This window comes from Clarias gariepinus, chromosome 25, assembly GCF_024256425.1.
Source record: "Clarias gariepinus isolate MV-2021 ecotype Netherlands chromosome 25, CGAR_prim_01v2, whole genome shotgun sequence".
Lineage (NCBI taxonomy): Eukaryota > Metazoa > Chordata > Actinopteri > Siluriformes > Clariidae > Clarias > Clarias gariepinus.
The window spans coordinates 12,289,345-12,305,260 of NC_071124.1; the positions used below are offsets into that span (position 1 = coordinate 12,289,345).

The 15,916-nt window shown below is 35.6% G+C and overlaps 1 protein-coding gene across 14 annotated transcripts in view; it reads left to right on the forward strand.

Moving 5' to 3' along the window:
* mbnl1 (muscleblind-like splicing regulator 1) overlaps positions 1 to 14,928 on the forward strand; it is a 58,557-nt gene extending 43,629 nt beyond the window's left edge. For 4 of the 14 annotated variants that reach the window (XM_053486740.1, XM_053486726.1, XM_053486728.1 and 1 more), the window contains 11 exons: positions 3 to 173; positions 1,652 to 1,894; positions 3,190 to 3,429; positions 3,954 to 3,998; positions 5,145 to 5,192; positions 6,205 to 6,358; positions 7,242 to 7,277; positions 9,236 to 9,327; positions 9,677 to 9,721; positions 10,394 to 10,461; positions 10,769 to 14,928. In XM_053486740.1, the coding sequence (XP_053342715.1) occupies positions 105 to 173; positions 1,652 to 1,894; positions 3,190 to 3,429; positions 3,954 to 3,998; positions 5,145 to 5,192; positions 6,205 to 6,358; positions 7,242 to 7,277; positions 9,236 to 9,327; positions 9,677 to 9,721; positions 10,394 to 10,450 (1,029 nt within the window). In that variant the 5' untranslated portion in view covers positions 3 to 104 and the 3' untranslated portion in view covers positions 10,451 to 10,461; positions 10,769 to 14,928. The remainder of the gene's footprint in view (positions 1 to 2; positions 174 to 1,651; positions 1,895 to 3,189; positions 3,430 to 3,953; positions 3,999 to 5,144; positions 5,193 to 6,204; positions 6,359 to 7,241; positions 7,278 to 9,235; positions 9,328 to 9,676; positions 9,722 to 10,393; positions 10,462 to 10,768) is intronic. The other 10 variants (XM_053486730.1, XM_053486729.1, XM_053486736.1 and 7 more) reach the window with 10 other exon arrangements.
* Positions 14,929 to 15,916: the final 988 nt, after the last annotated feature.

Here is a 15,916-nt window from a genome sequence, read left to right on the forward strand (position 1 = left end):
AGGGACGCTGTTCCAGAGAGAACTGTAAGTACCTGCACCCGCCTCCCCACCTGAAGACCCAGCTGGAGATAAATGGCCGCAATAACCTGATCCAGCAGAAGAACATGGCTATGCTTGCCCAGCAGATGCAGATCGCCAGTGCCATCATGCCCGGCAGCCAGCTTCAGCCAATGGTGAGGAGGAGCTAAATCATGCTTTTAGTTTACATGCTTTTAAGCAGGGTGCCCTACATGACTTTAACACTGCACCGGTGAAACAGGTGTTCAAATGATAAGAGTATTATTAGGCAAAAATTTTGACTGGAGAGTTTTGAAACTATTTAATTTTCATCTCATACCTCACATACACTCCAGTCTTTTTTTTAATCGACAGGACAGAAGTTTTTAATAAGGTTGAATGTCCTGATATACAGTACCATTATATCTTACGCTGACTTTGATGCCACTGCTTCTGCCATTTTATTATAATGCACATTATCAAAGCATCATAACTCGTCCTGATAAACCTTGTTGTGTTCAATAAGTTAGAGGTCAGAGGAGGTTATGCAGTGCTGAAGAGGCAGATTTCTGCTCTGACCTGCCCTGAGTTGCTTGCATAGCTAGCACGTCTACACACGATTGTGTAGCCATGTTACCACATTATTTTTTATAAAATTATCCAAAAAACAAACATTATTGAACAATTTAAATAGTAACGATTATATTATTTTGCAAAACAGTAAAATAACACCACACTTAGTAACTTCTTTAACTGCCGCTCACCTAATGCAGTCAGTTACATTTCCTCACAAGTTCAACAGTAAGCGGCTGGTTTCAATGGACAGGGTAATTAGAAAATAGGTGCTTTAATGCTTAATTTCACACCAGAGTCACCAGATCTTAACTTTCAGAGTGATTGTCTTTTTTTTTCTTTTGCACTCTTGCATTTTGCTTATTCTTAGAACAACTTAACTTTCAAGAATCTTTATACCTAAAAACACAAAAATAGAAATGTGAAATAATTGTAAATAATGTATAAATAAGTTATTTTTAGCTTTGACTAGCCTCAACTAAACTAATTGTCATAGTTATCACGTTCATATGCTCTGTGACTCTACTGTAGGCTGTAGGCTGTAGTACTGCAGATTATGAGTCAGAGAAAGTCTAGCTCTGTCATAGTCATATGGCCCTTATTATTTGTAGTCTGACAATGTGTTTATAGCATGTTTTAGTGTGTTTGTCAAAATGGAGGTCATGGTTTAGTCAGCGTGGTGCAGCATTAGACAATTCATGCAAAATTGGGATTTTTATCCCACATTAAGCCCTTAAAAATCTAAAGTAATTACTTGGTTATTTAAAGTAAGGGTGCATAGTGTCATTGATGCAAAGTACCCTTCTAATGGAGTCTCTTTACGTAAGCAGCCAAACATGAAAATTATTAGATTGGATCATTTGACCCTGTGCAGTTGTGCATGTTTTGCTTTTACAGCAATGTTGTAATAGAAGTGAGACCCGTCGAATGAAAAAGGTTGTTGTTGTTGTTGTTGCTGTTACATTTTCAAATGCATCGTGATACATCAGGATTAAGTGATTTGTTAGCGCATTCTATTAATCCATTTTGCCACCTTACCTTTGTTCCTCTGTTTGTCTCTGTCTCTAACTCATTTCTGCAGCCTTTCATCTCTGTCACGCCGAACTTAGCCACCAATGCCAGTGCAGCAGCGGCAGCAGCTGCAGCAGCGGCGGCTTCCTTTAACCCATACCTGAGTCCCGTATCGCCAGCTCTAGTGCCCACTGCTGCTGACCTCTTACCCAGCGCGCCAGTCCTGATCGGTGGGAATCCTGCTGCCGTGGCACCTGTGACCTCCACAGCCAACGCAGCTGCCCAGAAACTTCTGCGCACTGACCGCCTGGAGGTATGACACAGAGGGAAAGGGCATACTACATACTGTCATTATTCATTCACATTTTATTTTTTATTTTTTTATATATTGTGTTATAATTAATTTTATAATTAGATACTAACCACTTCCACTGCTATTCTGCTTTATCAGTTATACAATGGACCTCTCTAGATGATTAGGAGCCAAGTTAGGCATTCAAAATAAACATTTTAAAATTATTTTTAAATATTTCTCTAAAAATGTTATTATGGCCAACTGTTACATTTGGAGCGTCAAAAGGGACACTGTCTTGTGAAAACCAGTATCTCATATACTTTCTGGTCATTCTTTGCTAAAGTGATTTTGCTATTGAAAATAATCTTCAACATTAGTGACAATGCATGAAATAAATTAGAGGCAGTCTTGGCATTTGTTAAACAACAGGAGGGACTGTGATATTTTCAGGGATCTCACAGATTACACAGATTACAGAAAAGAAAGAAAAAAACCCTAATAGTGTTGGTTAGAACAAAATGCTTGTGGATTTTGCTGCCCCCTACTGTACACACATATTAAATAATAATGTAGTGAATGTCAGACAGTAATTGGAGCGGTCATGCCACACATTTAATCACTGTAGGCACAATCTGCTCTCAGCTATCGGCATTTTAATAACAGTGCCATTACAGTTTCACCAAAATAAAACGACATGCTAGTGATAAAGCCACCTTATCTTTAGAGTATCAGTACAAAGAATATTGAGACTTTCTTTTCTTCTCCTCTCATTAAAATTAACCTGATCAACTAATCCAGTGTAGTAACCAGTGTTGGGTGTAAAGCGCTACAATGTAAAGCGTTAGAGTACTTGGATTACTTTGCTTGGTCCGCCATTTAAGTACTCAGTTATTTAGTTACTTTTTCAAAAATGTAATCCGTTATTTAGACAGTTTATGTCTGAATTTATGTAGTAACTTATAGCCAATAGAATGTTATTAAACAACTCATTTGACGTTTGAAACAGTTCAATACGGAATTGTAATGATTACTCTGTGACCGTATGTGAATGTGATTGCAGATCACTTACTGAGCACAACAACTGACACCTATCTAATGGGCTGTACTGTATGTTAATACGAATTGACTAGTAAAGCATGACTTATGTGTTGGCTCACATCATTTATGTAGCAGTGTGTGTGTGTGTGTGTGTGTGCATACATGTACGTCTAGTGTCCATGTTCATGCGAACGTTTCATGTTTGTCTGTACATGTGCGCTGGTAATATTGTTACCGTCCTCATGTCTGTTGTAACATATCATAATGTGTGTCAGGTGTGTCGCGAGTACCAGCGTGGTAACTGCTCTCGCGGTGAGACAGACTGCAGATTTGCACACCCGGCTGACAGCACCATGATAGACTCCAGTGAGAACACTGTCACCGTGTGTATGGACTACATCAAGGGTCGCTGTTCACGGGACAAATGCAAATACTTCCATCCTCCGGCACACCTGCAGGCCAAGATCAAAGCAGCACAGCACCAGGTGAACCAGGCCACAGCCACCGCAGCCATGGTGAGTACAGGACACACAAACACTCGCTTATACACGGGTACATGCACAGTGTAGTGAGAAGTTCAGTATGTACATTAGTACATGTGCACTTCCATTCATACAGTAGAATCATACAGTAGAGTCCAACATACAGTATTAAGATGGAACAGACGCATCTTTAGAGCATGCTTATGTTAATGATTTTTTCATCTTATATTGGCATGATTTCCTACTGTGCCACCATATACATACAGGGAGGACATAAAGACATGTATGGTGTAAGGAGGGTGCATCATAAAGGGCATCTCTGATAGTTTCATATTTCATTACATTTATCAAGCAGAGAATGTAATACAATGCTTTATAAAGTGGGTCTTTCCGACCATAACTGCAAAGATCAGGTGTTTTTAAGGCTTAAATGAGACACATGCTGAGCAAGTTCAGCTTAGATTGCTAACTATTACACCTATAACTCTTTCCTATTGGCCTTATTACAGTTACTGTAAAAGTCATAATGCTTACTGGATATCATGTTTTCACATCAGCAGTTGTCCAGGAATACACAGCACCCTGTATATCTTTCTTACCAGGTAATTATTAGGACAGACCCTTATACGCACATGACAAATGAAAATGAAAAAAAAACAAAAAACATGGTAACCATAAAAACTAATGTAAGTTTCTATAAATAATAATGTTATGATAATTTGATTACACACCTTGACATTACAAAGAGCAAGGAATTAAATGATACACTAAAGTGGCCCTATTTATTTAGTTATTCAGGGAAACTGCGCTAAAACCCACATTTTTTTTCTTGTATTTTTTTAATAAATGTAATTTGTCATATCCATGCTATAGCTTATTTCATTATCATTATTAGTTTTATTTCTATAAATCTTTTATGTGCCAATCCCATTCTATCACAGGGTTGTAAAAGCTTTTTATGTGAGTGTGTCAACTATGTGAAATATAGTTTTTCTTCTAGCATGTCAGAGATATATTTGAACAGATATTAAATTACTGAAAGTTCTATGGATTTCTATGTTTATATAAGCTAATACAGATGCTTAGATTGATGATTGTAATAAAATAAATGTTTCAGGGCAGATGGTTCAGGTTTCATTATTAGCACTGATTGAATTTCTTTCATGTTCTGTTAGAGAGTACATTTACTATTTACTATTATTCCTGTCCAATAGGGGTCAGTGTGAACATTTTTGACAGAATAGAGCTGGCAGTGCGCAGGTTAAGCATGTACAGTGTTTTTTGTAATATTATGTCAATCAGCCCAACATGAGGATTGTAAAAAATGAACCTTTTTGTATTAGACACATACTACTGTTGGAGCCCCTGTTGTGATGTGCTTTATCTAAAGCAGGGTCCAAAGGGTTCCAATTATTTCTCATTTCAGAAGAATGTAATTGAGCAAACTATATTTCTCAAGCAAGAAAAAGCTAAAAAGATTAGAAGATTATTCCTGCTGGACCCTGCTGTAGTTTGTAGTTTAATAGTGCGTTAGATATCTTTTCCTGAATTACATTAATGTGCATGTTAAGTCCTGATATCCCTTTTGTACACTGCATTCCAAATGATTTGTTTTTTATTTGTTTTTTTTTTCTCAACCACCAAAAATGCACTGCTGCCCCATGATGCACCTCTGCTTGCTGTTTATGTTTATGCGCTTGAACCCCATTGGCCCATTGCCATCATGTGCTCGCTGCCTGCTAATTAAGACGGCTGTCAAATCACTGAAGCGACCCCTCGAGGCCACCTTTGACCTGGTACTATGACCTTTCACCTTTTTGGCTTGGCATGTTGCTTTGTTGTAGTGTCTTAACAAGCAATAATTTGCTAGCGTAGACTGTTTCTTAATTGGCTTCCTAATGTTCTCTTCCTACTGCTGTTTTAGTAACGTTTAGTGATCAACTGATTGTGGAAAAGAAATAATTTGCAAACAGACAAAACGTGCCGGCCGAAATCGATTAAAAAATTTAATCGCATCAGCGTCAGCAAAAATAATTGAGAGTTTGTCAAAGGCGCTGAAAAACGTTTTATAAAAAGCCCTACCACAATCAGATCATCACATGTAGGCCATTCCTGCAGCATAAAGACAGGATCAGACAGACTAAACTATGCTGTGTAACTGTGTCTGTGTTTGTGTGTCTGTGTATGTGTGTGTGTGTGTGTGTGTGTGTGTTGTGCAGTATCTGCATATATCTTCAGTGTCTCTGTATAGTGCATGATGAGAAGCTCTAAAGTGCATGTATAACCAGATAATTTGGGTAACTGGGTAACCAGCTATGTGGTAGCGAAGCTGTGCCACCTGAGCAACAGATATTAATAACTTATGTGTCATATTTCACAGATATCATGGCAAAAGCAGTGCAGCTTTCTTTTATTTTAAGTTGATGCTTTAAGTTTTGTTTTATTTTCGTTAATTTTTTTTTGTCGGCAAAACTTTTTCTTAGTGCGATGCTTGCTTCATTTGCACTCGCACCAGACTAGTTGATGGAGTAATGTTAAGAGCGGAAGTAGCGTGTTGATGTAGATATATATATATATATATGCTAGCGTGTACAGTATATCCAGTCAGGGACTTGGCACTTTTGTTTCTGCTTGTGGCGTAGTCATGTATAGGCTGCTGCTGCTTGCCTGCTGTTTTGTTTTAGTTTGTTTCTTTTTTTATATTTTTGTACTCTAATGTGAAGTCCTGTGATGATAACTATTCTATATTTTCTCTTTCCTTCCTTGTCATTATATCCTTGTTCCTCGTTTTCCCATCATCCTGAGCAGGGCCTTCCTCATAGCGTAATTCCGCCTTTGCCAAAGAGACCAGCCCTCGAGAAAGCCAACGGTGCCACCACCATGTTCAATGCCGGCATGCTGCAGTACCAACAGGCGCTGGCCAACATGCAGTTTCAGCAGCAGGCAGCATTTATTCCTTCAGGTAGGGGCCTAAGCTAGCTTGTCCCACCCTTTTATCACAAGCCTGACCTGCCACACTGTTCACACGCACAGCAGCTAATGATAGTAATTCTTTAAATTCATTGTCATTACTCAGTATGAAATGAATCACACTAAGGTATACAGCATATTGAGCATTTAACAGGAAGAGGTGAGCACACCGTGTGCAAAGACATTTTTGTAAATATGAATTGTATATATACTGTAGATGTGTGCATATGTATGCAACCCAAGAGTTTAAACAAGCCAAATGATTAAACTACATTGTAAGGCAGTGTTAAGGTTTGTGTTAAGGTTTTAAGGATTTGGCTGCTCAAGGAATAATAATTTAAAAAAAGAACGTTTAACGCTATAGATATATTTCCGGCTACAATCCATGATTGGTCATACAGTGACTGCAGTCAGTTTTAGAATAAAAAATATATATATATTTTAGGAAAATTAATGCAACCAAGTGCAATTTTATTTTTTTTTACCAAAAACACCATGTCACATTTATTAATCGAATAATAAACCAGTGCCAATAATTCCTTAGCTTAGTGTCACTTTGACAGTCATTTAGAGGTCTTATTGTAGGTTATCTCGCTGACACACACGTCATAAGTTGATAGTCTCTGTGTTCAGATCAGTTTTTGTAAAAGCTTGTTACTGTCTGCAATCAACGCCCTCACACGTCCCGCTCACATCCCGACTGTAGATCACACATTCCATAACTAATAAGTTGTTTTGTGAATGATTCCCTGTAACCTTTTCTGTTTTGCCTTCCTTTGTTTGTCTCTCTTTTATCTAACCAACCTTGTGATGGGCTGATATGATTCTTCTCCCTTTTTTCCAATCCACTTCCTGTTGCAATGCATGATGGGCAGGCTCAATATTGTGCATGACTCCTGCAGCAAGTGTGGGTAGGTGATCTAACCCTTCTCCCCTTTGGCTGCTCACACGCCAAATTCTACACAACTTATATTAATGCAATGTAAAATCAACACAGTGCTCACCAATGATAGAGCTAAGTCTACATCTAATTATTCCTCAACCAGTTTTTCTGTATTATGCAGTGGGTGATGATGTGCACTTATTTGATGATTTCAGGATATATTGACCACTTTAATAATGCACTCTTATTCTTTCATGCAATTGTCCGATTATCTATCCATGTGGTATTAGATTTAATATACCCACATTCTATATACGTTGATCAACCATAACATTAACACTATTGAAAGGAGTGTTATATATAATCAGTGTAGGAGTGTAATATATTCATCATAAAGTAAACTGTCAGTTTTTTTTTAAATGTGTTGGAAGTATTGAAAATTACCATGCTTAACGGTCTGAGCTACTTTAACAGGGACCAGATTTTGATGCATAGGTCATATCAGGTCTTTTGCGATTTGCAGGAGAAGCAGTGACAGGGTTATTTGATAGTCATGGTGAGTGAGAGCTAGCCCCCTCGGGTCTGATCCCACAGAAGAGCTTCTACAGCACAAACTACTGAAAACGTTATCGATGGCTGTGATAGATGGGTGTCAGAACACACAGTCTGCTCTATATGAGGCAGTGAGGATGCAGACCGGTCAGTCGCCATGCCGACCCCTGTCCACTGCTGTAAGCACTTTTATACAGTATAGCATTCTGAGAAGGTGCATCTTTAAGAGTCATGTCTAACAATGATACAGACTCATATAGGGGGATCCTGGCCCACTGTGTCTTCCTGAAGCTACTTTATATTGTTAGGTTTCAATATAAAGGAAGATGTTCAATAGAGTTCAAATGTAGAGCCAAAAGAAACCTTCTTATTTGCGCTTCCTGTGCAAATTGGAGTATAAAAGGCATAAAGCCATTAATACTCATATGTACTTATACAGTAGGTATTTAACAAAACTCATTAAGCTGTTAATCCTCACATAAGCCCCTGAACCGCCTGTTACTACATGCCCCAAAGCATCAGTGATACAAATTCTGTAATATACTTTACAGGTGGATTTTCCTTCATCGCAGTTAATTATAGGAAATTAACATACAGTTCATTTTAAAAGATTTATTTCTTGATTACAAAACCCAAGGAATCAACTACAGTATACTGCCCAATCACACTGCACAACAACTGAATCAATTGAACTCTGAGTTTTGGGCTTATCTTTGTCCTTTAAATTTTATTGTTTTTTTTCATTATGTACTCGATTTGTGTTTATTAAATTGTGTAAATTTTGCCAGCAATTTTGGAATTTTTTAAAATGTATTTCATTTTAATTACAATATTTAATCCTCCTACAAAGCAGTGTTACTATGTGGCTGTTTAAAAATAACAGAACTGGTATAATAAAGTATATTATATGTTTATGTTATTGTCACTGCTGTTTACTAAATAACAATATATTTTAACTTGCATTAATTATTTAACCAAATTGGTTTTAAACCAGTAATGAAATGTAAATGATCTCAGTAGTGCACTTAGACATTTTACTTTATTGTGTGTCTTGCTGTTCTTTTACATGACGTGAAACACAAAGTTCATGTGCGGGTTTCACTGGTCAGTCTGCTGTCCTTAACAGATTGAGATTATTATAGGATTTTATTTCAATATATTTACGTAATTATTTGAGAAAATCACTTAAGTAATTTTATTGTACTACTGAGGTCATGTTCATGCTTCTGGTCCTTGTTAACCAGCATGTTAGCATGTTTTTTATTATAATAGGCCACCTTCTCATATGGTGGTTCTCGTACAGTATGTAGTAATGCTTCCCCTTCTCCGTTCTCTCCCTATTTACCCACACACATCCGTCCACTTTTCACATGTGTACACCTGTTGGCTACACTCCTCTGTATGTGTGCTTATATGATTCTCCCCTCTGAAAAGTACCCATGATGCACGGCGCTTCACCAGCTGCTGTGTCCGCAGCAACCACGTCCGCCACTACTGTTCCCTTCGCAACCGCATCAGCCAATCAGGTTTGCTCCCTTTGTAGCTCTCTCTTCTCTCTCTCACCATCTCCACTTATCCACTTACCTTTTTTTCACTGTTTTCAAGACTGAAGAGATTTTTTTTTTTCGGCACGGTAAGGGGTGTAATTCTTGTTATCCTTTTTAACCGTCATTTTATTCACAGAGTTAAGCAATTTTCTGACCAGCAATTATTTGTAGTTTAGGAAAAGTTGGGAAAAAGTTGTCCCCGCTGTAGAAGCCTCATGACAGATTTATTATATTTTCTACGACACCACTTGTGTTTTATCACTATATTTAAATGTCTATATTACTAGAACCGCATTTTAATGATGTTCTTGTCTCTTTCTGTTTTGAGGACTCTTCTCTATCAAAGCTGACTACCAACGAATACATGCAATTGGTATGTATAAAATACTATTTGTTTTTGTTTTAGCCGCAGTACTGATTTCTTTCATGAATTTCAATAGTCTTCTTATCCTAATTAGTTATTTTCTCACACCACTTTTAATATATTCATTTATATTTCGCCTCATATTTTAATAATGTTCAGTATTGTTCTGGCAGAAGTATGTGCTGGACTTTTTTTTACCATGCAGTTATTGTTCTTGTTTCTACTTGCCCCTGATATTTCATAAATAAATCTAGCTGGTTTTATTTACAAAAGTATAAACAGAAGCATCACTGCATGACCACGGTGCTGAATATAACATGTTAATCACAGTGGCCTCCTATTAGCTTCATATCTAATCACCTGATCTCACACACAGATCCACTTTCTCTTGGGAAACCAGTTTTTACGTACTGTATACAGTCACCGTTCAATCCATTTAGGGCATATACTGTTGATTTGGACTGAAGGTTATAGCAGAAGAACTGTTTTAGATATTATTGTATGATGTAGGAAAAAAAATATTGTTTATTCAATTTTTAATTTTTTTTTAAAATTTCTATTCGCCATTTAATGACTTAATGGCTACTATTATTTTTATGTAAGATAATTTATATACCTATGAGTAATTAACATTTGTGCTGATGTCTATCTTCTGTTTATATTATATTATCTTTCCAATAGATTCCAATAATATCGGCAGAACATCTGACTAGCCACAAGTATTTGACTCAAATGTAGTAAGAGGCAAGGTCAGTAAGTGTCTTTTACTTTCTGTTTCAAACAATTTGCTCTTATCTTTTCAATAACTTATGTGCTTTTTAATTGCCGACATCTTTATTAAAGTCCAATGGCATTCCTATTAAAAAACATGGATATAACCCAAACGTCAAGAAAAGTATTTTATAATGCATTCTAAAAAAACACTGGAATAAATTATATAAATAATAAAACCGTAAATTTCACGTTATTGATAATTGAGTTTAAACAAAGTGGAACCTGCACATGATTCTATGCAAGTTATTGATTAAGTCATAATTTTATTTCTTTTCATTTCAGATCAAATGAATCTGCTCATCTGTTACCTGGGACAGACGCATACAATTTAACACCAACGAATATTCACATTTCATTTACATCATTTGAGCCCTTGGGTATCATTAGTTTCATTTATATAATATTCAAAGGACTAGTCCACGACATACCAATATGCAGAAACATGCAGTGCCCTTAGAAGTGACGTGGAAAGAAATCGATGTACATAAGATGGGTTCATACACTTAGAAACACTTAGAGTAGCTAGAAACAGTCCGTTAGAGTCAAATCTAACAATTTAAATAATGATATCAACAGACATGATCACAATAGACCAAAAGTTTTAGAGTTTTTTAAATATTTTTTTTGAATTACTTCCCTTAGGTATTTAATTGATGTTATTTGTCAGTAACACTTTACTGAAGGTTAAAATTGTAGAGCTGGTATTTTTCACATGCACATTAAGCTGAAGCGTAGATAATGAACACCATTGCACTAAAATTTCATCCCAGACTGAAATATTACAAGAGTCATAATATAATAACTATAGTAAATTGTAAGGTCATTATTTTATTTATAGTGAGTACAGTGGTAAGACCACTCTAAATTTTGAGCTCGGGTGTGATGGGAACATACAATATTGTGAAAGAGATATTTCTTCAGATGGAACAGAGAGAAGCAGGTCTGTGTTGCGTGCCTCTTAAACCAGGTACAGTTCACCTTTCAGTCTTAATTAACGTACATTCGTTGGTCATGTTTTTAGTTTTGATATGTCTGCATGGTGAATGGTAAAACATCATGCCTTATTCAATGCCTGTTCATTTATTGAACTATAAAGAATCAGCATTGTAGATATTTTCCTGAGATGCGGTAACTGTAACATTACATGAGGTGTTACTTATTTGACAAGGGTGGTTTACAAAAATGTGAAAATGCACCTTAAATTCAAAGATATTTACAACTATTCATGGCACAATACATCCAGCGAAATGCAAGTGGGTTTGTTGCTGCATTAAAAATGCAGACTTGCAGAGGAAGGATCAGGATTAAAGAAGACTAATGAATGTTTTTATGTCAAATCAGAATCCTTCTGACCTTTTAAAGCACATCTTAGCTTTAAATCAAGCTTCACAAGATAAACAATAGGCTACAATTGGAAAGTGTTATATCGACAGTGTTATTCTGTTTACCAGAGATTGTTTTTATACATAATTTCATGTCTAAGTTTTTTTTTTATTTTCAAATGATTTTTATTGCTGTTTGTTTGTAATGCTCTCGATGGTAATGATCTCCATTCAACCTTAGATATGTCTTTTCGACTTGCATGAGAACAGGGTTGCCTTTTCCTGTTGCCCTATATAGAGATTTTATTGCCTTGAATGACGGCGTGACTTTTAATTCATGAAATTGGGTATCGGAGATCACTGCAATGTCAAACTTTACATTGTCAGAGTAACTAAGAATTGCATGACGTGTAGAGACACGTCACAGTCACGAAGCAGAGTATAAATGAGGGCGCTGCTTAAACCTGATGGTCAGATTAGTTTTGATTTATTTTGTATATGAGCAGAACAGATATGTATTTGGTTCAGGATTTCTTTTGTATGGATTTGGTGCCATTTGTGTTGTATGTTTATGATTCCTGATCTCAAATAGCTTTTAGCCTATGTACAGAAAAAAAGATGATAATGTTGAACATTCTGTTAAGTCGTGCCAAAGTTAATTTTCTTGTTTTTTTTTCGTCAGTTTCACGGTCTTTACTAGTTGTGAATGGTGACTGGTCATGGTATCATCAAGGCTAAACCTAGTTAAGAGAAAGATAAATGAAGCTACTTCATCTTTTCTGGTGTAATTTCAGATTTTAGTGAGACTGAAGTTAAAAAATGTTAGACTCCCAGTTGGTTCTTAGATCTAGATCAGTGGAGCCTATAGGTCTTAAGTCTATTTTTGGTGTACAGAGAGATATATCATTCAGGGTTGGGGTCAATTCAATTTACAAGGTTAATGAGATAAAAGACTATTTAAAATGTATTAGTAAATGTTAAACATAAAGTGTAATTCAGCTCATCAGGCTTGGCAATTGAATGAACCAAAATGTGGTTGAGCCCAGCACTGGAGCTGTTGCTGTTTTTTCACTGAGGCCTTAGATTTCATTTAGTGTTTTCACTCAGATGTTCCAGTCTTTTTATTGTTTATGCATATCTTATATTTTTAGTAATCATTTTAACACATACTGCTCAGTTGTTTAATTCACCAGCTTGGATAAAATCATATTGCAACATGCTGCATGTTTACTTTGTGGAATTTACTTATTTTGTATTCGGTAATATTTGATTTAATACTTTGTATTCTTTTTTTTCTGAACTTGTAAATGCATTTCATCCCCCTTTTGTCCCCCTCCCTCCGTCTCTATTATTCTTATTAATATTTAGTGAATTTATTTTTTTCATTGTACATTTTACTCTTTTATTTGACAATTTATGTTTGAATGTTTTGATGTTTTTTTTAATTATTATTATTATTTGATAATGATTGTCCTTTTTTATATTGATTTTGAAAAATTGTTGAGGTGAAATGAACCATAATGATATTTCTTAATTTAACAAATTTAAGAACTCTTTTTGGTTTACTTATAGAGCATATGTGGAGAGTAAAAAGTTATTTTCTATTGTATCCATGTTAAAACATAAAATTGTATTTTGATATTTTGAAAAAGAAAAAAAAACATCCCTGAATGTCAGGCCAAAAATCTATATATATACATATACATATAATATTGAATATTTAGACGATGATGCCGATGGTAATAAGAGGCTATGTTGTAGGGACTTTGGCTGGAAGTGAGAGAGCCATGACCCGAGGGACAAAGGTCGAATTTTGCACTTGTGTATATAGTCAATATAAAACAAGGAAAAGAAAACATGTATAATATGGAGATCTTATTTTGAATAATAAAAGATTCTATGAGAAATTTTGTTAGGATAATTTAAGGATAATAGAGTAATAGACCAGCTAACTGAATTTGCTTGCAGAAGTGGCTCAGCTCCCTTTATTATTATTATTATTATTATTACTTCAAATCATTGCTTTAAAAAAATGGAAAAGCTCAACATCACTCCGCCTTAATCATGTGCGCTGCCTGTTGTTTAAACCTCAGTGCTGACATTTTGGCAAGTTGTCTCGTCATGTGTGTGACCTGCATTAAAAGCAGACACTGTTTTTCTGTGAAAAATTTACCAAAGTAGAGCATAATGAGAATAAACTATTGGACTGTAACAGTTACAAAAAACGAATATTTATATGTAATTAATGACAAATTTATCAGACTGATTCTTCTAAATGACTGCAGGGAATTTAGGCTTTGTTAAATTTCTGATAGAAAGACTTCAGAGTGTCTAACAGTATTTACTGCCTGTCAGACATGAAGACTGTCTCCAAAATGTCACATGTACCCTAATAAGGAAATCACTAAAAGTTTTACTTGGGCCTGAATGTTGTTAGCTGCATGTAGACATTTAACCAGATAAAATCCACCTTTTAGATAAGTAGGTATGTCAATAAGTTCGCACAATACTGCAATTGCCATTTAAAAAATGTCATTAAAAGTAGTGACAATTCTCAGCATACGTTAAGTGACACATTGACTCAATTCCATAAGGACAAATGTGGGTAACACAGTAAACTAATGAACTCAAAATGACCAGACATGCTAGCATAAGCCTTACACACCATATTACGTGCACACACATAGACACACACATAGTGTGTGTGTAACAAGGCAACTGTGCCTTCAGCAGGAAAAGGTCAACCACCAAAATAAAGGAAACACAATGAATGTAAAACTTCTGATCGCCGTTTGAGGTTTTGACTCACTTACCGCTGCTGCACAAGTGCTAATAAACCAAAGCATCACTTTCATCCGAACAGACGCAATGCACAGCTCTGCTCTGCGTCTGCCACAGTGAAACCGCCGGTGGTCCCTACCTGCTGAAAGCACCTGCTTTAATGAACGCTTCACACTCACCATGTAATCTCACGCTTACTCTTTGCTTACAGTTGCTAAGATCTTGTACTATGTTTTAAAAATGTTTTATGCACATTTATTATTGTTTTATTTGACTCTTGCTGTTATGAATGAAAAAAAGAATAAAAAATAAAAACCAAAATGGATTTCAATTGAAAAATATAGTGTCCTGTGAGTATTTACTTAATAGACTATGTTTATAATATTTTTGAAGTATTTTTTAACAAGATGAAAATGAAAAATCATAAAGTGAGGTGATTTCTCTCTCCCTTTCTCTCTCTCTTTCTCTCTCTCTCTCTTATACATTTATACAAAATATGGTCCATTTGACTTCAGCCTTCAGTTGAAAAGTTTGCATCAGTTTAAAATGTGTGAAAAATATTACTTTATCACTGTTTATGTTAATATATAAATACAGTTCATTAAGAATTAAATTATCAAAACATGAGGGCTTTACAGTTATCTTTCTGATTGTGATCTATTTGATGGTTTAATATCAAGTTTTAAAAGTTTTATATATATTTAATACTAAAGTTTTATATATATATATATATATATATATATATATATATATATATATATGTATGTGTGTGTGTGTGTGTGTGTGTGTATATATATATATATATATATATATATATTTTTTTTTTTTTTTTTTTTACCTATTATTATTTTTTTGTGTATTTGCATGTATTTGCATTCAGCCCCCTTTTACACTTTTACACCGATACCCCTATTAAAATACAGTGAAGACAGAAGTAACCTAATTAGTACTGTAGATAGTGTTTACCTTTTCTGTAAAGCCCTCAGACGTTTTATAAAGAACGTTAATGAACAAACAGCACCATGAAGCTCACTGAACACAGCAGACATGGCTGTGATGATGTTTTGGAGAAGTGAAAAGAAGGGTTACGTTTTTTTTTTTTTTTTTTACTTAAGCTTTGATCATGTCAAGGAGCACTGCCTAATCCATCATCCAAAAATGGGAAGAGTATGGCACAACTGCACACCTACCAAGACATGGTCGTCCACCTACACTGACAGGCCGGGCAAGGAGAGCAATAATCAGAGGAGCAGCCAAGAAGCCCATGGTAACTCTGGGGAAGCTACAAAGATCCACAGCTCAGTTGAGAGAATCTGTCCACAAAACA